At 46.2% G+C, this 26,608-nt stretch overlaps 1 protein-coding gene across 1 annotated transcript in view; it reads left to right on the forward strand.

Moving 5' to 3' along the window:
• Rxrg (retinoid X receptor gamma) overlaps nt 1–26,608 on the forward strand; it is a 40,560-nt gene that overhangs the window by 3,976 nt on the left and 9,976 nt on the right. The window contains exons 2-4 of the mRNA XM_052199934.1: nt 10,965–11,212; nt 21,560–21,704; nt 23,883–24,062. Of these exons, the coding sequence (XP_052055894.1) occupies nt 10,965–11,212; nt 21,560–21,704; nt 23,883–24,062 (573 nt within the window). The remainder of the gene's footprint in view (nt 1–10,964; nt 11,213–21,559; nt 21,705–23,882; nt 24,063–26,608) is intronic.

A 26,608-nucleotide genomic window follows, 5' to 3' on the forward strand; every position in this document is an offset into this window, starting at 1 on the left:
AAGAAAGTGGATGACACAGACTCAGAAAATGGAAGATGTTTAGTGTTTAGAATTCCTGGGCTTGGATTGCTTTTGTGAGATGGACCCAATCTTAGCTCAGTCATCATCGCAAAAGAGAGAAAGCAATCGCATTTACCAGGCACCTACTGTGTGCCAAACACTCTCTGGGGCACTACATGTGCATGTTAGTTAGTACTGTCTGGGATCCTTGGAGATAACACACCGTCATCATCTCCCCTACTTTGCAGACAGGAAAGCAGAATCCTTAAGAGCTTGGGCAAACTGTCCGATGTCATCTCGACAGTAAGAAGCAAGAGTCTAGGAAGGACACAAATCCAGAGCTGCCAAACGTAATCTTACACCATGGCCACGCCCAGGGAGAAAGGGAGGGTGGAATAGGAGGTAGAAACTCCTTTCCATTTCGGATCCTCCTGGAATGGGGAGTTATTTGTAAGAACAACTTACCTATTTTTTTCCTGTATTATTTACAACTTTTTGGTTCATAGCACTTTTTTTTCCTTTTAAATTTGTAGCTGAAGAATACATATCTTAGAAGAGAGGCAGGGAACTAAACAGAGGTTAATCTCTTTCCCCCCTATATGGATCACAGTTTATTTTAACATGTGCTGAATTTTTCCATTCTGGGGCAGGGGTTGGCCAGACAGTAAGCAGTATCCATTTTTACAGGCTATACTGCATCTACATCTACCCTTGTGGTGTGTGAGAAGCAGCTATAGATATGGCCCTGCTCCAGCAAGGCTGCTGGTCCCTAGGGGAATCGCTCTAGAGAAGTTTTATTTCCATTTCTGATTGCCTTTCCGTGAGTTGTGATTTCCAACACCTTGGTTGTAAAACACTATTCTTCTGCTTTCTCTGTCATGGAGCAGAGTTCTCACAGTCAGACAAAGCATTCCAGAGGTCATCTATCCCTGATCTTCCAGTGACTGTTGGAGATTCTTAAGAAAGCACACATGGCTTGGCTGGGATGTGGGGATGTGTGTCATCTTCAAATTCATTTTCGCAGTTCCCTTGCAGCAACCTGAGTGGGGAGAAAGAGGAGCAGGGACAGGCAGAGCTAAGCCACAGTGTCCTTCCCGCCCCTGCAAGCCACTTTGAGTGGGTAAGCGTTGACCTACAGTTGTAAGGGTTTGATTTTTTTTTTAAGCATGGAAAACTATAAATGTGCAATAGAAGTTCATTCCTCCTTTCCATTCACCATTTGGAGGCTGGAATTAAATCTGGTTGGAATTCTGTATGTTTCTAACAATAGGGATGTCTGCCCTTAAAGTATTGGACTATACACCGGGACATGCTGAAGGAGACATGACCTGGATTTGGCTCCTGCATCCAGACAACTACAGCTTAGCACATCGCTCCAGGGCAGGGGCTCAAGAGGTTGCCATGATTAGGAACTTCCCACCCCTGGTCTTCCAAAGTCCCTGTCAGCAGAGCAGGGACCTTGCTAAGTTCTGACCCCTGTTTCCTCACCTTTGAACCAAAGAGCCCGGAGTCCTTGTTTCTGTTGGTCAGCTGCTGTGCCTAGAAGAGGGCAGGGCTGGGCACAGTAAGGATTTCCGGGTTAAAGGTCAATCCAAGCTCCTATAAGGATTTCAGAATTAATATTTGAACTCTAAAAATGGGAAAACCTGTGATCTTTAATTCAAAGGAGCATTTACAAGAAGTTAGAGGACTGGCAGGGAGAGTGCTCAATAAATATTTTAGGCTGTTTGCTTGAATTTCATTTCTGGGATTTATCATCTTTGTCTTTCTTTGCCATTTTACTAGTGGGGAGTGTGAAGGGGAAGGAGCCCTTCACAAGGCTCGGGGTTTGGAGCACCCGTGTTTTCACAGCCCCAGCAATGAGGGTACGAGAGCAGATGTCAGAGGAAGTAATATCCTGCACTGATGGGGGAGTGCCTGTCTATCCACCCATCCATCCATCCATCCATTCATCCATCCACCCATCCATCCATCCATCCATCCATCCATCCATCCATCCATCCATCTACTCATTCAGCGTAAGGTCTAAAACCCCGTGGCCTGTAGGGCATAAGAAGCAGAGGACCTGTCGCCTGCTTGGCCTGCTGGAGTATACACAGAGTCTCCAAAGTCTTGAAAACATTTGAGGCTCCATTATTTTTGGAAGCTTCTCTCAGGCTGAGTTTACGTGTCTTGATCTGAAAAATTCAGGTATTTAGAACCCAACAACACATGAAGCCAGGGGCAATATTGTATAGGAACGTAGCTTACAGTAATGTAAGATGACTACGATCTTTGAAAAAGTTTATCCTTATTCAGAGGCTGGGAGACCTTCAACAAGAAGCCCAGAGAGATGGAGGCCATGGGTCATAGAGCTGTGGTGGGTAGGATTAATGTTCAGAGACATCAGCAGTGAAATCCTGGCACCCTCATGCCTCTGCCTCAAACTTCTGTTGGTACGTGGCTAGAAGGGCTCATGGAACACAGGCTAGCAGAATATGGGCCTTGCTTGTGGGGTAGACAGTGAGATCCCCTTACATCTCATTTGTTAGGGGGCAATGTCATACCCATCTGGTCCAGTCTGGCTCATACTGGTCCTGGGTGGGACAGTAATGTGCGGGCAAAACTTTCGAAAGACAGGACAGATATGGTGTGAGGTTAGAGCCCAGTTTTTAGCCATTCACAGTCTTGACTGCAGTAATTCACAGCAAGCCCTCTTCAAAGAGCTACATTGTCATCAGGAACCTCGGTTTGCTGATCTGCCTAATGGGGCTAAGTCTTACCTTACAAACCACTCAGTACCAACCTGTAGTTGGAATGAAGTAGACAGTGTCCTTAAGGGGAATGGTTCTGTCTAAAAGGTTTGTCTTGGAGCCTGGCCCATAGCACTCAAAAAAGGTTCTGCAAAAGCCAGCAGTTGCTATGGAAATAGCAGCATAGATTCATGAAGAATGTCATGACTATAGGCATTACTGAGTGAGTACAATATGCTTGGTTTGAGAAATCAGACCAAGGTTTACACTGTGTGGCCTTGAGCAGAGCTGTCTCTGAGCTCATTCCCTCTTTTATAAATCAAGGTGGTTCTTGAAATCTTAGAAGTCTGGTTTCTAATCAAAAGCAATATATATAGTCTTATTGATTTATGACAAAATCAATTATGAAAGGTGATTAATATCATAGGTCACTGGGGAGATGGCACTTTCTGAATGTGAGGATGATTAAGAATTCCCAGAAGACACTTAATAGCTGGACATAGTCTCTACAGGGAGATGAGAGGAGGAGCCACGAGGGGAGGCGGGGCCAGGAGGAATGGGAGGCGGGGCCAGAAGGAATGAGAGGCAGAGCCAGGAGAGGAAGCTCCTGGGCAAGCTGGCATCACCAAACTAACCACTGGTACCACCACTACCATCACCAGAGACCTTGTCTCCACTAAGGTGAAAACAGACAGCGAGGTTGTCCTCTGACCCCTACTCATGTGTGCCTTGAATACGATCATTCACGTGAGACTGCATTCACACGCCAGAATCTGTACACATTTACAAATAATAAATGTGAAAGAACTGGTTATGGTATAAACTAGTTTGTATTTGCTGATTTACAAAATAAAAGAAAATAAAATAAAGAAGGTTTGTTAAGCAAATAAACTGGCGAGAGAAGCGCCGAGCCTATTAAAGATACATCTGTTTTCAAGCAATTTAAGAAGCATAGTAGGGGCGTCATTAGCATATTAACGGGGTGTTAATTACAAAAGAGTCTTTTAAAGCAGGTTTTATAAAATCCCCACTTAGCAACCATTAGCTTACGGTACTTGAAACACAAACTATTCACGTGTGTTACTTGGAAGTAATAAAATTGTAATTTAAAAGTAATCTGCCAACTTGTCAGGAATTTAAACTGATTTTCCTCTCAATTGATCCAAATGAGTGAGGTTTTGCTATAATTATATATAATGCTGGTAATAATGAGGCTGATTATCAATCTTTCCCTGCTTTTCACCACTCCATCATTACAGATTTTAGGGCGGGAGTGGAGGGAGTTGGGAGGAATGGGGGGAGGGGAGGGGAAGTGGAGGAAAGAGAAAAGATGGAAGAAAAAAGCCCTCATCCTCCCCACCCCCACCCCCACCTCCCAGCACTGGAAGAAGCCACCGCACAGCCTCTTCCTGAACTGAGTGAGTTTAGGCAGAACTGCCCTCAGTGGCTGGGCAAGGCTGTTTGCCTCTGCCTCTGGCCCTAGCTGGGCAACAAGCAGCTGTATTAGGCCATCAGCAATGCATCTTTTGGGTCTTGGCCTTCCTTCTCCAGCCAGTGGCCACAGCCACTGCCACAGTCATAGCCATAGCCACAGTCATAGCCTAGGGCAGAACGCCGCAGAGGCAGACTGGCTCATTTCCGCACGTTTTCCACTCTGGACAAATTCCTGTTTCTTCCCTCTTTAACAAAAGCCAGGAAAGGCTTTGGCTAAGGAAGGGCTTCTAACTGGACGTGCTTTGACTTGGGCTCCTCATCACCAGGGAATCTCATTTCTAATACCTTATTTTCCACACCTGTAGATATCCAGCTCTGTCCTAGTGGGTATACATTTTTCCCCCGTCCAGCCCAGATATTGATGGGAAAGTGCTTTGGAGAAGGTCAACAATGATTCAAATGTAAAGAAGTATCTAAGGAAATCCTAACTCAGGGTGGCTCTTCTGTGGATGGTTATGCTGGCCAGGGGCCCTGCAGAAGGGAACCACAGCTGAGGTTTGGACCATGAAGGGCCGGAGTCAGGACTAGGAGTGTCGTGTTAGAAAGAGTCAGGTCAGGATCCCGAGAGAGAGGCCAAGAGCTGAATCAGGAAGAGCGAGGGTAGATCTTAGGAATCTGCTGGCAGCTGCGGTTGTACAGCCAGAGGCCCTGCATTACACCTAAGCCCTGTGGCTCTGCTTGCTCTCATTGCCTTACTCCCTCATGTAACTCGTTTGATCCCACTGTCTCGAAGGTTTTACATCCACGCAAACAGAGACAATAAGAGGACCAGCCTCAAAGTATCTGACACATGTGTGTGCACGAAAGTATCATAATGGAGCCCACTGGTGCGTACAATGAATATAAGCTAGTAAAAAAAAAAAAAAAATCTAAGTATGCACATCCAAGGGCTGTTGGCGTGAGGTGAGTTAATGTATGGAAAGTGTTGAGAGCTCTGTCTGGCTCATGGTAGTTCCTCAATAATATTAGCTATTATTGTCATTCAGGAGAGAAGACAACACTAAAGTGTCAATTAAAACCCTTCATAAGGCAATCCCCTGCCAAACTCGCTCAGCCGCCTGCCTGTGTGCTCTGAGCCAAGTAGGGAAAGGATGTGTAAGTTTTCTTAAACAAAGAACAAGCCAGGCATCGCATATTCTGACTGTCAGCTTAGGCACAATGTCCTACTGGATGAAAGGACGGGGGACTTGGGTGTGGGCTTGTCCCCACCGTGGGAGAATCCAGAGTGGGGCAGAGCCCCAGGATTCTCCCCCTCGCCCCAACTTATTGTGGAGAATCCAGTTCTGAGAAGCTGTACCCCCTTCCCCGTGGGTGGGCATTAGCCGTTGTCAATGGCTCATGACAAGGCTCCTTGCCCTCCTGAGGAGGGATGCCAATGGGAAAACAAACTCTCCACCCTGGCACAGCAGCAAAGGGGTGGGCACGCCACGCCAAGCCATTTGCTCCCTTGTCTGGCCAGTCAGAGAGACTACAGGCTTGACATTTTACTTTCATTGGCTGAGGATCGGTTGCTAGGCAACCCCTTACCTTGGTAAGAATTCTGTAAGTCCCAGTACTTCTCTCTTCTCTTTCTCAATAAGTATCTGTCTCTTTCACGTCTTCTTTTCTCTCTGTTTTCTGTTTCTTTCCTGCCCCTTCTCCCTCCCCCCTCTCTCCTTAAACATGCATACACTTCATTTACTGTTCGGAGATCTCACAGATTTTTGTGTTTGATAACTGTCTGGAGCACTGATTTCTTATTCAAATAATTTCTGTTTATTAATTGTACATTCATATATATTCTGTATTTATATATAACTGTATATATTAGTTATATGACATATAGTATATTATATATTAGTTATATATCATATATATATATAACAGAAGTTTCAATGTTCAATAATTAGCCAAGTCATATTTTGAGCACATAAACCATATAACTTTAAAGGTTAGTTTATAGCAGGGCTGTCCAAACTTCTGACGTTGTGGCATGATGTTGGGGCCTACAGATGTGCTGGAATACATCCACAACTAGTTCAAGATGCATGTGGCCTGGGCTGGCAGGACAAGCAAACAGGTGACTGACCCCTGGTCACCAGGAATCCTGAAGAGAGGTCACCAAAGGTGATCTTTGTGCCAGGCTGAATTATGAGAGGATATGAGGGCATGTAAGGAAGGCATTGGGGCACTGGCGTGACAGAGGAGCACCTTAGACTGTTTATGAGCCAGCTATTCAGAAAATTCAATATTAAAAACCCCAGTATGGTCAGCCGGTGGTGGCACACGCCTTTAATCCCAGCACTTGGGAGGCAGCCGCAGGTGGATCTCTGTAAATCCCACACCAGCCTGGTCTAGGTCTACAGAGTGAGTTCCAGGACAGCCAGGGCTACATAGAGAAACCCTGTCTCAAAACAAACAAACAGAGCCCAATGTCCCTGTATCAGTGCTTACCAATTGAATTCCTTACCTGGGCTTTCCCTTTTCATTTACATTGGACGAATTCATTTTCAGTGCTTGGTACTGAAGCCAAGACTTTGCGCACTGCGGGCATATATTGCCACCAAGCCACACTTCCGGCCCTTTGATCGTTACAAAACTAATCTTCGGGGGTGGGGCTCTCAATTTACATGCAGCCCCCTTTCACACCCCCTACAGAGTACCACATGTTCCAGCTGCTGCCTCTGGGCTCTGGATTTCAGGCACTCTCTTTGGTTCTCTGAGACAGGCGTGTTTGTATCAATCTACAGAATTCCTCAGAGACGTCCAACAGGACTTAGGTTCAAAGAGGAAGAGACCCAGGTGCGGGCACATACAGAGGACACAGCCAGGTCAACCTGAGAACCGAGGAGAATGGACCATCCTAATGTTGGACTCTCAGTGTCCATTAATGATTAGTTACTATATGTAAGTACACTGAAGCTGTCTTCAGACACTCCAGAAGAGGGAGTCAGATCTCTTTACTGATGCGTGTGAGCCACCATGTGGTTGCTGGGATTTGAACTCAGGACTTTCAGAAGAGCAGTCAGTGCTTTTAACCACTGTGCCATCTCTTCAGCCCAAGTTCATTGTTTAAGAAAGCAAAAGTCTACATGGCTGTAAGGTTGGAGCCTAGAGATCAACCTAGGGCAGTTTTCCATGTCAGAGCTGTGTCTCCTCTATAGCATTGTATCCATGGCCACAACACACGCAGATTTTTGGAAAGTGATAGTGTTCTTTCTGTATTCTATATATTCTTGTCATGGTTTGGCTCCTGGTGATACTTGGCTTCTTAAACTATATTTGCTGGACAAGGCCTAAGCAAATCAAGTAGGTGATAGCAGGGCCCCCCACAGCCAGCGGTTAAGCTCAGACTATTCCAGACCTACCTTCGCTTGTCCTTTCTCTCCAATGCTTGAAACCTATGCTCCGGGCATCACTCGCAGAACGAGCTGAGAACATAGCTGTAGGAACCACAGAGGTTACCAAGCCCTAGCTCCTTGCTTGGAGAAATGAGGCCTAGAAAAAGAAAACCCTTTTCCTTGGTCTATTGTCAGGACAGAAGGTGACCTCCTGAGGAATTTCCATCAGATAAGTCATTTTATAAAGAAGCTTCTGGTTGAAGAAAGAAAATGAACTCTGTGGGGTAGTCTAAGGGCATTTTCTAGGCTTCTAGGCAGTTTGATGGAAGATCAAGATGCAGGATCAGCGAGCTGGCAAAGCAGACAAGGTGCAGGGCCTGGATCCTCATTACAAAGTCAGCCCAAGCAAGTGACTGTTTCACCTCATCCCTGCTGCTGTAGCAAGTTTCCTCGGACTGGTTAATTCATAAATAATGACTCTTTTTTTTTTTTTGCTTGTAATTCTCGAGGCTTCAAAGTCCAAGATCAAAGCCCTGACAGGTTCGGTGTCTAGGGAGGGCTGGCTTTCTACTCTCATAGTGGCACTCTGTGATTTTGGATCCTCCTGTGATGGAAGGAGTGAAAAAGAGACAAATGTTGTGTCCTCACATGCAGAAGAGATTTGGAAGGCCTCGTAGCATCCTGAATCTTCTTTAAGAAGGCCGTTGATCCATCCATGGGTTCATGCAATCCAAGGCTCTCTTCAGGTCCTCCAACCTTGAGTTTGAGTTCGGTGATGTAGTTTGGAGGGACATACACGTCAACCCAGAGCAGAGTTCAATATCTTTACTAAAAGCAAGACTACCATTGTCAAGACTGCTTGGCCATTGTGAAGGTCAGACTTCCAAAAACATTGGTGCAAGATGCATTTGCCTTCTTTGAATTTGATTGTTCTTGAAAGTCTAGTTATAAACTGTCTACTCCTTCTGGGCTCATTGACACAACAGAAATAAACCACCTTAATTTTTAAAAATAAAAATTGTATTTATTTACTTGATTGTGTGAGAGCAAGTGTGTGTGTGTGTTCATCTGCTGCAAACATGTGACATGGCACATGTGGGAGATCAGAGGATGACCTACAGGAGTTGGTTCTCTCCTACTATGTGAGGCCTGGACAAGTAATCACGTCATCAGACTTGGCAGCAGGTGCCCTTACCAGGTGAGACATCTTGCTGGTCCTGTACCTCTCTAAGACAGTTAAAAACTGGACATGAATTCAGTATTTCATTCAATCCAACAACCTTCCTTCTTCTGCAGTTCACAGTCAAATTGCCTTCAGTTTTACTAGCTGCATAACAACAGGTCCTCCCCTCCTCTTCCCTCCCCTTCCCTGCTCCTTCCTTCCTTCCTTCCTTCCTTCCTTCCTTCCTTCCTTCCTTCCTTCCTTCCTTCCTTCCTTCCAGAAACAATGTACTCTCTAGGTGGTGCATTGTTCCTTGGTTCATTTCCATGACAAAGTACCTGGGAAGAAGCTACAATTTAAGGGAAGAAGGGTTTATTTTGGCTCCAAGTTCCGGGGTTGCAGTCCATAACAGCAGAGGAGGCAGTGCGGCAGGACTGGCCTCTGTCTGTGGTGTGGGGCCGCTTTCTCAAGTCTAAACAGAGCAGAAAGCAAAGGAAGAGGAATGCCAGTACCCACTGGGCATTGTCGCTTTTTGCCCCCTTTTGTTTGCCACCCCATCGGTGGGTTATGATGCCCACATTTAGGGTGAGGTTTTCTTCCTCAGTTAAACATCTCTGGAAACAGACTTGCCCAGGTGTATCTTAGTCTAGTCAAGTTGACAATGAAGTTTAGCCATTACACTTTGTATTTCCCTAAAATTATTTATTGCTTCTAAAAAAGTTTAAATAATTTCCTCCAGAATGATAATTTTAGAAAAAAATGGGCTGTTGGGCCCAGGTGTGGATGAGTGTGAGGTCTTGAGTTGAGGTTGTTCTCTGCATAAAACAATTATTCCCTCTTACATTTTGCATTCATTCATTTATTCATTCATTCAGTGTCAGTCTCTCTCTCTCTGTCTCTGTGTGTGTGTGTGTGTGTGTGTGTGTATGTGTGTGTGTGTGTGTGTGTTTAAATACATAAACCCACATGCCACAGTTCATGTACAGGAGTCAGAGGAAGCTTTTCTCCTTCCTTCCTGGGACTATGTGTGTCCCAGGGTTTGAACTCCAGTCTCTAGACCTAGCAACTTGTGCCTTTCCCAAGTGTGCCATCTTGCCAGCTCTAGAGAACTCCTTTGCTTAGGCAGACCTTACCTAAGGAAGCAGAGGGGCCAAGGGAAACTCCAAGTGGGCACCATCTTAGTGGCAATTTATGTTTGCAGCCACAGTTACTTTCTGATGCCTCTTGCTCCAGAACCTGAATGGGGAAGGTTGTTCCCTGTCTCCTAATCCTAGCACTGACTGCTCAGGAGCCAACCTACCTCACACAGAGTGTGCCTCACAGGAGGGGTGTGGAACTGGGCAGCTTCTCCTGCAGGCCATGCTCCCTGACCACGCCGCTTTCTCATTTTCTGTCCCTGTATACAACAAAGTGCACGACGGAGCCGAGGGCAGCGATTTTGCACGCTTCTTTGTATCTGACCTTTGGGATCAGCTGCTCAGGTGGGCTGTGCTTGCTGTGCTTTCCCGACTCCTGTTTTGCAGAGACTAGGCTTTATATCTCCTCTGGAGAAAACGTTCCATGGTGGGTTCTCAAGACAACAGGGAAGCACCCACCCATCTCTTTCAACTTGCGTTAGTTACTGGGTACAACAAGGAACATGGTTCCCTGAGCCTAGAAGGGTAGCTTATGCTCACCTCTCGGTCACTACTCCCATGCTCCTAGAACCTCTTCCACAGATGCCAGGGGCATAGTGCTCTGTCCCTGGAGGTTAGAAGTACTGTCTACAAGCATGTAGACAGAAGTCTTCCTGTGCTTCTCAGGCCCTGGTACCCACAGAGCCATTTCAGTCATGTCAAGTGGCATACAGGGGAATGGATTGAGGAGGGGAATCTCGGTGATGCTCCTGCACCTGTTCACTCTGCTCCTCACATGGGCATTGACTTGCACTTCCTGACTGACTGGCTCAGGACACAATCACAGAGACCTGGGACTCGTGAGCCATATCATGGTTTGTATTTGCTATGCATCTTGGTCCGGCAACTGTGGTGGCTTTAGAGGCAACCTCAGAGAACTAAGACATCAATGAGTTTCCTTCTAGGCCAGGCTTTCTCGTATCCCTGCACTTTGCTTATCTGAGCAACTAGCATTTGTAGAAGTGGCCAAAAGGAGAGGAAGGACCTAGGAAACAAACCTGGTGACGGGCTAGATCTCCGTGTCCCCAGGAGCCCTAGCACTGCTTCCTTAACGTCTCACAGTGTGCTTTTCCTTTCGCAGGCTCTCCTGGTCACACTGGCTCCACATCCATGAACCCATCAGTAGCCTTGCCCACGGGCAAGCCAATGGACAGCCACCCCAGCTACACAGACACCCCAGTGAGTGCCCCCCGCACGCTGAGTGCGGTGGGAACCCCCCTCAATGCTCTCGGCTCTCCGTACAGAGTCATCACTTCGGCCATGGGTCCCCCCTCAGGAGCACTGGCAGCTCCTCCGGGAATCAACTTGGTGGCTCCACCCAGTTCTCAGGTAGGTTCTATTTCTCCGAGGCTAGGTTAGCCATCTTTGAGGTCTGAGGCTGCTCCTAGGGCAGATCACAGACTAGAGAGTCTCACGGTTTGAGCTGGAGCCACAGACAAATGCTCTCTGTGGGCTTGCTGAAGCAAATGTATTGGTTCTGGAGGCTTCTCCGTCTGTGCCTTCAGTTCAAGAAATCCTGTGACCTTACAACAACGTGTGGTCCCAGAGGAACCACAAGGGCACGTTTCTGGTGGGCTTGATGGCTTTGATTTCAACATCTCTCTGAGGGTGTCTGTAGGTCCCTCTCTTTCTTCTACTTCAGTGAGTATCCAGGGCATTGGTTCTCAACCTGTGGGTCGCAACCCCTTTGAGGGCCGACCAACTCTTTCATAGGGGCCGCCTAAGACTGTCAGAAGATACAGATATTGACATTATGACTCATAACAGTAGGAAAATTGCAGTTATAGAGCACCAATGAAAATAATTTGATGGTTGAGGGTCACCACCACATGAGGAACTGTATCAAAGGGTCGCAGCATTAGGAAGGTTGAGAGCCAATAATCTAGGGGTTTGAAGACATGGCTCTGCCAGCAAGCATCTGAGCTATATTCAGATGCCCGGCCGCATGTGCCTGCAGTCCTAGTGCTGGGAAGGTGGAGACAGGAGGAGCTCTGAGGACTTTGTGGCCACCTATGTCAACCTCTGACCTCAGTACATATGTACACATAGGAATGCTTATGTACACATACAAACAAGTGTCTAGGCAACAAGATACTATATGCTTTGTTACAGGGAATACAGAAATGATCAGGGCAAGTCTTTGCTAAGTGTTTCCAACTGAGGGGAAAGAGGCAGGCAGAGTATGTAGACAAATCTAGAACTAGGCATCCATACATCCGTGTGTGTCTGAGACAAAGAGGAGTCAAGGTGAAATTTTGACCTGAATTCTGAGTGTCTCCTCCTATAGTGGAGAAAAGGTGTATCATACAGCAGACCTGGGTCACTGGGTGCCACTGGTCATCTGTGGCACCCCCAGGATGGCCAGATGACCTTGCCTTTCTTCTAAGATTGGCAGCTTTTCTCTGTTAGACTGGTTTGCCACTGGTACAATCATGCTATATGAAAATAAAATCCCCAGGCTGGACTGCTTAGTGATTAAGGACACTTAATGCTCTCACAGAGGACCTGAGTGGGGTTCCTAGTGTCCATATAGTGGCTCAAGATTGCCTGTAACTCCCACCTCAGGCTATCCAATAACATATCCAGGGTATCTTATGGCATCTTCCGTTGTTGCACACATGTGAAGTACATACATAGATACAGGCAAAACACACACACACACACACATACACACACACATACACACATACACACACACATACACACATACACACACATACACACATACACACACATACACACACATACACACACATACACACACATACACACACATACACACACACACACACACACACACACACACACGAAATAAAAACTCTTTAAAGAAAGACAATTTCCACTATCAAAGCTTACATAAACAAGCATTTGCCTTCTCCTTAAAGATGCCCGTGCTTCAGATGGGCCCAGCCTGCTAGTCCCTGAGTCTTAGGCTAGAGCAACAACAGCTAATCAGGAAATGGTTCTTCACGGTCTTTCAAAAGAGTGCTGTCTTCATTTCGTTTCCTGATGCTGTGATAAAAATCTCCGGACAAAAACAGCTTATGGGAGAAAGGGTTTGTGTTGGCTCACAGTTCTGTATCAAAGGCTGTCCATCATTGTGAGGAACTTGAGACACATGATAGCTACAGTCAAGACACCGAGCGCAGCACTGACCAGTGTACTACTAATGGTCAGCCTGCTTTCTCCACGGTTATACAGTCCAGTAACCCCTCCCCAAAGGACAGTGCCACTCACAGAGGGCAGGTCTTCTCACCTCAACTAACATAACCAAGACGATTCCCCCATAGACAGCATGACCAAAGAAAACTGTAGAGGAAATTCTATTATTGGTTGTCCCTATTCGAGTGGGAATTGCCACAAGGGCACAGCACAAAGGGCATGGAACATTAGAAGTGAAGATTTAGGAACAAAAATTTTCTATACTCTGCCTTCCATTCTCCCTTTGAACAGCCAGGACTCCCTGCTCCTTCCTTCTGCGTGCTTGCAGGGGGAGCTAGCATTGGCAGTCCTTATGATGTTCAATTTGTATACACATTATTATGAATGTTTCTATGACAGTTATTGATGAGGCTAACATTTATAGGTTACTCAAAGGTTTAATGAATGAGCCAGTGTACGAACTCTAATATGGACAGTTACCATCCAATCACCAATCACCTGAAGGTCGGATTAGAGAAAAAGGCTGGTAATCCAAACAAGTAAGAAAGAATTCTTCTTCCAGATGCCTAACAATCCTACCTAGGAGTTTTGTGTGTGTGTGTGTGTGTATGTATGTGTGTGTGTGCATTCCTGTGGGTGGGCAAATGTGGAGGCCACAGTCTGCTTAGTGTTTCTTCCTTAGCCATTTCTCAATCTTACTTTTTGAGACAGGGTCTGAGCCTGGAGTACAGTCTCTTGGCTAGGCTGGCTGGCCAGCGGTCCATTGGATCAGTCCATCTTCATTCCTAGCATAGGTGGGGGTGGCGTTCAGATGAACTCCACCACAAATGGCTGTTACATGACTGTTGGGGTTCCAAACTCACGCTTTGTTCGCTGAACCGTCTCTCTAGTCCTGGGGCAGTGTGTGTGTAATATTTTCCCGTCTTTGGTCTTGAGCTGACACATTGGCTCTTTCTCAGCCTTCAGCTTGCTGGTCTTCAGACTTCAGCATGACCTTTCCTGGAGTTTGTTTGCAGATCCTGGGACTGGCTAGTCTTCAAAATTGTGTGAGAAAATTTCTTAGAGTCTGTTACCTTGACACCCAGGAAATCAGGGCAGTGGGTACAGGCTACATCATGTAGAGAAGTCACGTGTTATGTGAACTACATATGCAAGAACAAAACCCAGGGGGAGCACAGAGAGATCCATGCCTGATCATGGGTGCTAGGGCTTCAGAGGTGGCAGCTGGAATGTATGTGTCATTTCCGGCCTCTCAGAATAAGTGTGGTTTGTTTATTCACTTTCCTTTCTAGAAGCACATTCAAGGAAAGAGAGTCAGACAAAGCCTGATAATTAGAAAGACATATCTCAGTGTAGCAGTGAAGGTCAGGTTTTTGCAAAGGGCATTACTATTCATTTAAATAAATGAAACGCAGTGGCTCACATCTGTAATCCTAATGCCTGAGAGTCTGAAGCAGAAAGATCCCTACAAGTTCAAGGCCGCCCTCGGAAGCTGTAGAGTGAGTTCAAGGCCAGCCTGAGAAGCCCTAGAACTCACAGATAAAGTTGGGTGTGGTTCTTGTGCTTGAAATCCCAACACCACAGAGGTGGATCCTGGGTCTCAGTGGCCAACCAGTCTAGTCGTACCAATGAACCCCAGGCCCTACTGAGAGACCCTGTCTCAACAAAGTGAAGTGAATACTGAATAATAAATACTCTGCGCATATAAACACACACATATAAACACATATAAACACACACACACACACACACACACACACACACACATGCAGGCATGCACTCGTGCACACAAAGTTCACAAATTAATGCATACATAAGTAAAAAACTGCGAGGGACCACAGTTCGTGAGTGCTATTCGACCCCACCCTGGTTTCGGGGTGTAAACGTGGTATAAATGTAGTTGAGCATTCGAAACAGATAAAATCCTAAAGAATAAAAAAGATAATTTAAAATAATCATTGTACCTATGAAGACATATAAACCAGGGTAAGTTGGGAGAGTGACAGGCCCTGGGGGTAGGAATCAGGCAGCCACTATCTCTCCGAGGCTGCCTTTAGCAATCACAACAGAGTCTCCTGACTAAGCCAAACCTGGCCAATAAATTCATCTCCACAGCCGTGTGTGTCAGGGCCGCTATTCCTGGACCGTATGCCTGTACAGAGGGATCGGGGTTGAAAGGTCGGCTGAAAGCTTCGGTGCCGGCCAACTGGGCTGTGTGCAAAGGCTGGGCCAATTTTGGCTTTGGAAGCTATATTAAGCTTGCCAAATGCTGGTGAAGCAGCCCTCAGACTGCGAGCTGAGCTCTGGGCTTGGGCTCCGGAACCACACACAACAGAACTTTGCCCAATTAGCCAGATGACACGCGGCTAAAGGCTTTGGTGTTAGTCACGGAGACTTAGACTCAGAGACCTTGGGTGGGGAATCGTTCCTACATCCTACGGTCTCCGCTCAGCACTGGGTCTGTGGGAGTCGGCCACTGAAGCAAGCTCTTTTCGTGACCTGTGAGTACGACTCGGGAATGTTGCCGGGAGGAAGTACTCGGTGTGGGACAGCAGACAGGGTCTCCCACCCTGCTCTGTTTCTTCTCTTTGAACTCCTATGAGTACACTCTGGGTTTTCGATCTTGAGGACCAAGGAGAACGGAGCTGGCACGGCGTGGAAGGGACCGTGTGACCTTTCACAAACCATTTCAGCTTATTTCTGTTTGAGTTTCATTTTCTCTACTGTGGGGCACAAATGCTTGCCCTGATTTTCCTAAAAGGATATTAATGAATGTCAAAGGAGATGGGGATTTGAAAAATGCTTCTTGAGGTCTTTAATGCCCTGTGGCAACCAGAAGATATTATTATTATTAATAGTATTAATATTATTCTTACATGATATATATTGTACACCAAACTGATCGGGTATAGCGGGTTGCTGAAAGATTCCAGAGAAGTTTGTCTCAACCAGTAGTCACGGAACCATGTCCAGTTCTAGGTACTAGAGATCATATATATGATAATATATATATATATATATTATCACATACACGAGCCTTACATATGATACATATGGCATATGAGATTATATGATATATGATTATATGATTCAGTCCCCTTTGGGAGCATTATAATTGAAAGAGCAATTTCTAGATACCAGATATATATTCAAGAGAGTACCTACTTTATGTAGTCATCTAGGCTATATATTTCAACGTATGTGTGTGTCCACACATATGCATGTGTGTGTAAAATGCTGTATATTTGTCATTATAATTCTGTTGGACAGGCTCTGAAAAGGTCCCACAAATATTTGGAATACCCGACTTCTTTCTCCCCTGCTGACCCACACTGCCTGACTAGGATCCTTATTGATTTGCTTTTGTTGTTTTTTGTTTTGTTTTGTTTTGTTTTGCTTAGTAATTTATTGACAACTGAATCCTTACCCTCTCAAGTGTTTGCATTTTTATAGCGAGTATTTTCATAAAACTGAAAACATTGTAGTTGAAATAGACCTAAAGATTATCCAGTCTGGGGCTGGAGAGATGGCTCAGTGGTTAAGAGCACTGACTGCTCTTCCAGAGGTCCTGAGTTCAATTCCCAGCAACCACATGGTGGCTCACAACCATATGTAATGTGGTCCGATGCCCCCTTCTGGTGTGTCTGAAGATAGCTGCAGTGTACTCACATACATTAAATAAATAAATAAATATTTTTAAAAAGTATCCAATCTGATGATAAATAGAAATCAAACTATAAAATCTTCAAAGCAAGATGGTATTTGGGAGTCCAATATACATGCCCATTAAAAAAAGACTTGGTGTAGTGCTCACCTTCAATGCCGGCGCTTGGGAGGCAGGGGCAGGAGGACTGTTTCAGAGCTAGCCTGGGGTACAGAGTGAGATGCTGTCTCAAGAAACAAATCAGATTTGGTTGAAGCATGTTCAGAATATAAGAAGCCTCAACTTTTTCATATCTAGGGAACACACATGTGCACATGTGAGTACACACACACACACACACACACACACACACACACACACATACACACACACACACGATTTGAAAACCACTGATCTAGTCCAGAACAGAGGAAACAATCTTTGCTAAGTGGTAGGAAGGACCTGGTCAAGATCTATAGTGGACCAGACCAGCTTCCGGGTGCTGGACCCATTCCAAGATTAGCGGCGGGGTCTGTACCCTGGAATACGGACACTACCCCAAACCTGGCCTAGGTGAAATAATTGAGGCTGAAGACGGCTCAGGAATGGAGCCAATGTTCTGAACCGGCTCCAGAGGGATTCAGGAAGCATCAGCCACTGGGCGAATCTGCGCAGAAAGATGAGCCGGCGTGCTCCTGTCCCACTCTGATGGCGCAGCCAGCGTGTGTGTGCAGTGGCGGGTCAGACCGCCTGCTGAATTTCAGCTCTAAAGTGCCAGTTTCAGCAGAGCTGCCTCTAATGGAATGAGACAGCCAAGGTTCAGGGACTCTAGGGCCAGGCAGCTAATAGGCCTGTATTGACAACTGCTGCCTTCCACTGCCCGCTCCCTGCGATTTCCCGCACCACCAGCTCAGCCCACATAGGCTCCGAGCCAGCCAGAGGGGTGGGTGGAGGGAAGACCCACTCGTCCCGAGCACTTTGTCCCACCAACATCGGAATTCGTGGAGAAGTGGGAGACCTGGCTGCTGACTGAGAACGGGGAGAGAATGTGTGAAACTGCTCTGCTGCGTCATGGCTTCCGGGTCAAGGAGGTGGGGCAGGAAGCTGCAGGGCCAGGAGAGGGCTCGGTGTCTCCTGCCAGTCCCTCCGAGCCAGCAGCCCCGGCACCTAGCACCAGGCGAGAAGACCTAGTGTGTACCTAAGTGCATCTTTTCCCATCCTTCCTAGGTCTACCACACTCCGTGCTTCACTGAGGCTGAGTTTGAAAGCCATAATTCCTCTGCTCAAAATTTCTACTGGCCGCTAATTGCCATCCTCCTAGCCAGGCCGCTGGGTCTTCAAGGCTACCATGTCTGTCTCTCAACTTTTATTTGCCATGCACATGTGCCCCATGGGCACAGTTGCTCCACAGGTTTTGAGGCATCATTGCCTTCACTCCCAAAGCCTTTACCCATCCTTGACACACCCATCTCCCACCCATTTGGGGGCAGGTTTCATCCCAAGTGCTGCCATCTTCAGGAAGTCTTCCCTGATCTCACGGGTGTGGTCTTTCCTTCCTAAACCACCCCACCCAATTTTACTCAGCAACTCTTTGAGATGGTGCCTGCATCTTCTTACTTGTAGCACCTCCACAGCGTTTCTCAGTGAACAGATGGAAAAAAACCATGGCAAGGCTAATCGTCTGCATATGAGAAACAAGGGGCTGTGGGGATGGCTCAGTGAGTAAGATCACGGGATGTACAAGCATGAGGACCCGAGTTCAAATCCCCAGGACCCATCTAAAAGACTAAGTGTGGGATGGAGACAGGCAGATTGCTGGGGGGGGGGGGCATACTTGCCCTCAGTTGAGCTCCAGGTTGAGCAAGAGACCCTATCTCAAGAGCACTGATCATCCTTCTATGGTCGCTGCAGGCTGTGACTGCAGAGCTAGGGGATGGGTGGGAGGCAGGGGTCTGGTGGCATCTTCTTGAGATGATGGGCCCATTTCCTGGTCACCTGAGGATTTGGGGGCAGGGTTGTGATCAATGATAAAGCTCTGTCTTTGGCAGTGGTTCTCAACCTGTGGCTCATGACCCCCGTGGGAGAGATGAAACGACCCTTTCACAGGGGTTACATATCAGATAGTCTGTATATCAGATTTTTACATATGACTCATAACAGTAGCAAAATTACAGTTATGAAGTAGCAATGAGAGTAGCGTTATGATTGGTTGGGGGGGGTCACCACAACATGAGGAATTGTACCAAAGGGTCACAGCATTAGGAAGCCTGAGAGGCACTTTTCTTTGGGCTCATCTGATGCAAAGGCTTTGATTTTATGAATCCAAGTGTTCACTATAGGCTCTTGGGGCCCTTAGGAAACGTCGTTGCCTGGAGCTCACACTGTCATGAATGACACCATGCCGTGGTCCCTTACCTGCAAAGGTTTATCGGCATTGTTGGGGAAATGACAGAAACACCACAGTAAGAGTCTTCCTCAGACCCGCCAAGTGAGAACCTCCAGGCACCAGCCTGGCACCATTTTCTCTTGAAGTTCCTAGGTGTAGGACCTCTCTATACCACACAGAAGCAGGATAGGATACTGAGTGTGCACTCGAGATAGCCTGGCTTAACCTCATGTAAAAAGAGGGAAAGGAATTCTTCCATCTCACGTTTTTTATCCATTATACAAATTAATAAAATATTTATAGCCGTTAACCCAGAGTCTCCATCTGTCTCCCATGCTCAATAAATATTTGCTTAGTGAATCGAAAAGCTAGTGGTTTTGAAAGGAACCTAACGTGGTGCTTTTGTCGGTTATGTTTTACTGATTGTTCTTCTCAACTTCACAGAATAAGGGAGAAATCCTACCTCTGGTTCTGTTTGCACTTACAATTATGTGGTTAGACAAGATAATTCAGAAATCAGGGATTCTATGGACCCTGTATTAGCACTCAGATATTATCCTGGAGGTTCTAGTGGATACACATGTGCAGATCCATATCACCCCCCTTTCTTCCAAGTTGTCTGTAGTGTGTGTGTGTGTGTGTGTGTGTGTACTTATGCCTATGGATGCCAGAGGACAACTTCAGTTGTTCTTCAGACATCATTTACATCTGTCTGTCTGTCTGTCTGTCTGTCTTTACTTTCACCACTTTTCCTCCTCTTCCTCCTCCTCTCATTCTTCTGAGACTGGTCTTTCACTGGCCTAGAATTGCTGCTTTAGCTAAGCCTGCCATCCAGAGAGTCCCAGGGATCCACTTCACTTCCCAGGCACTGGGGTTCTGAGCACACGCCACCACATTTTGGCTTTTTTTTAAAAAAATGGTTTCTAGTGATTATACTCAGGTTCCCGCACTTGTGCAGGAAGCACTTCACTGACTGAGCCATCTCTCCAGTCCCCTCTTACCCGGGTTCTTAATCGTGCATGTTCTGACTCCTCAAGAAGACCAAACATCTCTGGGGACCAAGAGACAGACCTTCTAGGATTTATGTCTCTCTTTGCTCAGCCAAGACCACCACTGTGCATCCTCGGGCATGGGTACCTGCTTCCGAGTGGATGACTGTTTTCTCTGGTGACTACAAAACACTGAGCTTCAACCTCTCGGATACTTCCTCAAAGGCACCAGGATAAGTGGGGAGGAAATGTTGACTTTTGGCAAGGGATGGGGACCAGGAAAGCCAAGCTGACCCACATAGTCAGACAACCATAAGCACCAGTGCCATGCCATGGTGGGCAGGACTTCCTGGGCACCGCAGAGGATCTAGTATCTGGCTGTACAGATTTTATATTTTCATGGAAAGATCACCTGTTAGTTACCACAAAGTTCAAAACCAAGCTCTGGAGTGTTCTGCCCATTTGCTGCTTGTACTGGCTGATTTTGTATGTCAACTTGACACACGCTGGAATTACCACAGAGAAAGGAGCTTCAGTTGAGGAAAGGCCTCCATGAGATCCAGCTGGATCTCAATTAGTGATCAAGGGAGGAGGGCCCAGACCATTATGGGTGGTGCCATCCCTGGGCTGGTGGTCCTGGGCTCTATAAGAAAGCAAGTTGAGCAAGGCAGGGGAAGCAAACTAGTAAGCAGCATCCCTCCATGACCTCTGCATCAGTCCCTGCTTCCTGACCTGCTTGAGTTCCAGTCCTGACTTCCTTTGGTGATGAACAGCAGTGTGGAGGTGTAAACTGAATAAATCCTTTCCTCCCCAACTTGCTTCTTGGTCATGATGTTTGTGTAGGAATAGAAACCCCTGACTAAGACACGACTGCTCAGTGATTTGAGCACAGGGGCTAGCGTCTTCAGTGTACTCAAAGAGATGAGTCATGCACCTGTCCTTCTCTTTCAGTTTATCAGGAAGCCCTAGATGTGAACTTTTATTTGCCTTTGTGTCTCAGAGGCCTGGGGAATGTTCAGTGATTGACAGATGAATGGATTTGTGTGTGTGTGTGGGGGGGGGGGGAAGATGCTTGTCTCTTAGAGTCTGCTCGTCTTGCCTGAGGGCCATAGCTCCTCTGGTGCACTGCTGAAACTGCAGTCAATAGTTGATAAAAAATTTAAAATCACACAGCTGACATTGTCCTAAGTGTGCTGCACAGAGTTTAGCTCAAGTAAAACACATGAATATAAAGGAAGAAACCTGAACAGCTTAATACAGCATTGTGACGCTTGGGTTATGTTTTAGCTTCTAGAAATAATTTCTTTCATTTTGTGTACTTGTCCCATGGCCTTACATTCATGCCAAAGATGAGCAGTTTGGGGAAACCCTGTACTTGGAAGTTAGTTCTTGCTATGGAGCTAATCTCACGTGCATGCTCCTTGCAGGAGGCCTCGGGATTGGCTAGCCCCACCTATCTGTGTCTTATTCTCTGCTTTTGACTGCTTCTCTTGCAGCTAAATGTGGTCAACAGTGTCAGCAGTTCCGAGGACATCAAGCCCTTACCAGGTCTACCTGGGATTGGAAATATGAATTACCCATCCACCAGCCCCGGGTCTCTGGTGAAGCACATCTGTGCCATCTGTGGGGACAGATCCTCAGGTATGAACTCCATGAGATAGAAGGAACAAGGATTTCTTCCCCTGTTCCATACATGTACTGTACCCAGTGAAATGAGAAGACCCTTTATGGTGGTCCAGCTGGAAGCCTAGCCTATAGATTTGTGTTACAGGGACCAGAGCCTGCAGTCTTGATGATTCTAAAATGCATTTCCTTTTTTTTTTTTTTTTTTTTTTTTTTTTTATCTAGAAGGATTACGCTCACTGGAAATGTTCCAGACTCCTCTCTGGAGTAACACAATTGCGTCCATGTCTGTCATTGAGAAGCTGGGATGTGAAATATTCCATGCTAGTTTTTCTTTAATTTTTAAAAAAGTTACTTCTCATAATCATAAAGTGTCCCAAATAAATAATTATAAAAGCAATAAAAATTGGAAGACTCATAAAAGTACAAAGAGAAAGTAAAAAAATCTCCATAGTATTCCTATGAAAGAGAAACTCTTTAATACTTGAGCATATTTCTTTTTATTTTTTCACAACCTGGTAGATTTTTTTTCTTAAGCATGCTTTTATGGGCAAAACATGTTTTCATTTTGCCAAAATTGCCTTTTTTTTCCTAATTGTTTTCCCTTTCTCTCCATTCATTCTACTCCATCTACTTACCCAGCGAGTTTTACTTTTAACACATTTGAGTCTCTGATTTGAAGAATGAGAAAGACAAGTGTGTTGGTACCTGCTCACTGGTGAGGCAGGAGATCATGAGTCTTGAGTGAGCCTTGGTTACATGGCGAGACCCTGGTCCCAATTAATTAAAAGAATGAGAAGTCAGAGCATATTCTCTCTATCTCAGACTGGGAAGCCTGACTGGATGTTCCTCCAGCTTCTCGTGGATGCTACTGCATCAGGCTGCAACATTGAGAGTGCAGATACCCCGGACTTACTCAGCTGCATGGCCGGCATTTGCTTGCTTTTACAATTCATCTTCTAGTCATGCAGAAACCACTGTTGCCATGACAGAATGTCAGTCACAGCCTGACAAAGCGTTTTCTTCCTTTTAGTTGTTTTAGTTGAAGGTGGTAGGTCCCTTCGTGGCTCGTAAAGACGTGGGATGGCTGTCTTATTATGGTCAAATTAGAGTCCTGCTTCTCAAAGTTAAATATTTCAGAGCCAAAAGTATTAGGTTAGCTAGGGCCAAGATGAAGGCCCATATTTATCATTGCTGTGAATTCAGAAAATTAGCATAGCCAACTAATTGGACACAGGCAGGCTAATTCATCAGGCGGGCTGTCTCTAGCCATGGCTTCATCTTAGGGTCGCTGTCACTGACAGGTACACTCTGGGGTGCAGGACACCACATTTGCAGGTTATCGATGATTTCAAATGGATTTTAGCCCCAACATAAACAACAAACAAACAAACAAACAAACAAATAAATAGCAGAATTAGAAAATTGGGTCTGTGACTATGTGGAACAGTCTGTTGTAGAATCAGACCTAAGTGTGTTTTGAATGATTGGCTTCAATATGTTTTCAGGTTCTGTGACTTTGACCACGTGACCATAGCATACAAATGCAAACACTGTAACCAACTCACCATGCTTCTGCAGAGACAGATGTGGCAGGCAGTTCTCTCAACACAAAATTCGTTGTTCTAGATGAAGCAAAAAATCACTGTCTATCAGAATGCATTCCCTACTCAAGATGGAGGATAATGTTATGCTATAAAGATTTCACAGACTTTTTTTTCCCCCACCAACAGTAGCTCAGGATTGTGTTCACAGATTCTGGTACAAGATGAGATAAGTTTTAGTGGGTTTCAAGACCTTGGGTTTCAATTTTGAGAAATGTCAGTTAAACCAAGATTCTTTTCCTACGGATAATATATGGCAATTGAATGTGGTTTTGTTCATTATGTACACTAAAATATCGACCCAAGGTGGGATATTTCCTTATCAAAATATAAGAGCTCCTTTGATAAAATAAATGTCAATAAAATCTGAGGCCAGGAATGTTCTAATGATGCTGTCTAGAGTTGGAGATACAGAAGGAAGACTTACTCTTACTTTGGATTCTGTGATCCAGCTTCTTTGGGGTTTGTTCTTAGGGGATTTGGCGGTTTCCTGGGGGCGTGGTCATGGGCTTCTTTGCGGTGAAAAAGAAAAACAAAACAAAACTCTGAATGAATACCGGAGCGGTCTAAGGGTTGTTCTCTCGTAAACCAGGAAAGCACTACGGTGTGTACAGTTGCGAAGGCTGCAAAGGCTTCTTCAAAAGAACCATAAGAAAAGACCTCATCTACACGTGCCGGGATAACAAAGATTGTCTCATCGACAAGCGCCAGCGCAACCGCTGCCAGTACTGTCGCTACCAGAAGTGCCTGGTCATGGGCATGAAGCGGGAAGGTAAGGTGCCCGGCTGTTCCCGCATGCAAAGAGCTACGCAGCACGAGGAAGAGCCGGGCTGCACTCGCCTCTGTGGGAGGGAGACTGTGGATGTGGAAGTTAAGATGGATTGAAGGCACCACAACTTCTCAAGGCTTACCTCCAGAGCTCAGAGAGCAGGAGGCATCTCTTCCTCCATTACCTCTCTTCTCTGGGAGCCCGAGGACAGGCATCGGCGTAGGGCCCCCTTCATTTTGTCTTCCAGTAAATGGGCAGCGGGTCTCTCGGAGGTTTCAGAGGTCTTGTGCTGTGCTGCACCCTACTAGGGGGCGTCAGACTGACCTTCAAGGTGGAGCTGGCTTCGTGCTCTAGTCTCTGGAGGGAAAGTTGCAAGTTTGTTGTTGTCCTCTGGGATTTAGAACCCTGGCCTGCTTTAAATCCTCTCATGTTGGCATATTTCCCAGTCTTTGTGAATTATTGGCATCTACAGGTCTGAGAGACGGGCCCTCTCCGTCACCCCACTGGGCTCCGTCTTTTAATTTATAGTGTGAGTTAGTGGGCTATCCTTGTGTCAGAGAGGAACAAATCTGAAAGCTCCTTTTCCTTCTTGTTCTTGCTTTAAAAGATCGAAAGTCATCCCGCTAAGTAACACAAATAAATTGAAGTGGGCAGGTCATTAAGCAGAGAGCTTCCCGAAGGTGCGTGGTGTGAGTGGGAGGTCTGCGTGGCTGTGCAGGAAGGATGCCCTCCCCTTGCAGGTTCGGATGGCTCACTGAGCCAGTTCGCTCCACACCTCTTGTGGTGATATGGAGGAAGTCTGACAGGAAGAACCCATGAAGGAACAGGTTCTTGAGCCTGTGCTTAGAGGGAGGACCACCAGTACGGACACATGACAGGAGAAGGGTGCATTCAGAATCACCCAACCAACGGGAACCAGTTCACAGATAGCAAAATAACCTGAGAGCCAAGGGGCATCCCATGCTGCCTCCCCGCCTCGCGCTTGCCTCTCTGTGGCATTCCTTGGGAAGACAGTGTGAGCAAGATGGCGTATAAAGTCATTCCCTCACCACAGCATGTAGATCTCACTAAAAGGAAGGAAAAAAAAATCTTTGCTGTGCTTTTCAGCAAAGATTGTATAAGGTATCGGTGCTCCTTTATCCTGTAAGTTCAGCCTATCCTAGTGCCCTGGAGGCCACATGGAAGGACTTTAAGCAGGCTCTGGAGACAGCCAGCCTGGGAACCTATGCTGGTACATGCACTTCTTAGCTTTTGACTTCAGATAGGTTCTCTAGTTTCTCTGTGGTTCATAGTAACCCCCTAGAGAGTTGTTGGGAGAATTTAAATGAGATACAATAATCTATGTAGAGTACTGAGTATAAAATACACCTTCTGATTCAGAAAGTGCTCTGTTCATGTTGGCCGCTGGAGAACCTGGAAATCCACCATAACTAGTTACCAAGTAGATGGACGAAGTCAGAAAGGCTGAAGCCTGGCGCTATTTTAGATCAGCTGGAGTCCCCGATACATTACCATGTATGTTGTAACAGGCACTGAAGCTATCGGCCTTGTAGCATTTCCTCCAACAACCATATGTTGCTTCTTTTATACCAGTGAGGTTTGTAGTACGAATGGGAAGAGAGAGTAGCCAGTTCTTAACTCAGTTAACGGCAAAATGGGGATTGGAACCTGACGGCCCAAAGCCAAGGCTTCCCTTTGAAGCTTCAAGGTTGTTTTCTCCAAGTGCTTCAAGTCCGTCAGGAGAGTTGACTGAGGACCACGGGAAGAACGTGACTCAGTTTGCTTCTTCTGCTTTGTTATTGTTTTCGTTTTAAATCAGGACAAATAGACAATATTGATTTCTTAAAGAAAGGCGAAAGAACATTGAACGTCAGGGAGAAAAATCCAACTGAGAGAAAAATAGCTCTCACAGGGTGTCACTGAACAGAGGCTGATGGAGTGAGCTGCAAAAGAACAAGAAAGGAAGAGAAACAGAGAGAGGGGAGGGAGAGGGAGGGGGCCGTAGGAAAACTAGGGGAGAGACACAACCCTACAGGGCAGGAAGACACAGGGAAAAAGGAAAGAGAGATTCTGTTGAAACTTTTAAAGCTGTTGTGGTAAGTCCCACAAACCCATCTCAGTCAGTTACTGCCATTTTGGCCCCATGGACAAGGAAACCAAGGCCGCTGATAGATCCTCAGCGTCTGCATGCCTGTGGACAGTACATTCGGAAAAAGACCTCTCTGGGTCTGAAGTGTGTGGCTCTCTCCTCTCACCTTTTCTCCTCTGTTCTGTTTCTTCGTCTCACCCCCTCATTTTCTTATCTCTCATCCCTTTTCCCTTTCTCCTTCCTCTCTATACTCTTTCTGTTTCTCTGGGCCACATAATAATACTCTACGTGACACGGCGTATTGGTGGTAATCTTGCAGCTTCTCCCCTGCCTAGCCTTGAGAAATCAGTCTCATCACTCACAAGAGAGACTCAGTGTGCAGCACCCAGCTCCAGACCTTCAGACAGCCTCCGTGGCTGGTAACGCCCTCAGAGGATAAGGGACTGGATTGGAATTAGCA

Source organism: Apodemus sylvaticus, chromosome 12 (genome assembly GCF_947179515.1).
Source record: "Apodemus sylvaticus chromosome 12, mApoSyl1.1, whole genome shotgun sequence".
Lineage (NCBI taxonomy): Eukaryota > Metazoa > Chordata > Mammalia > Rodentia > Muridae > Apodemus > Apodemus sylvaticus.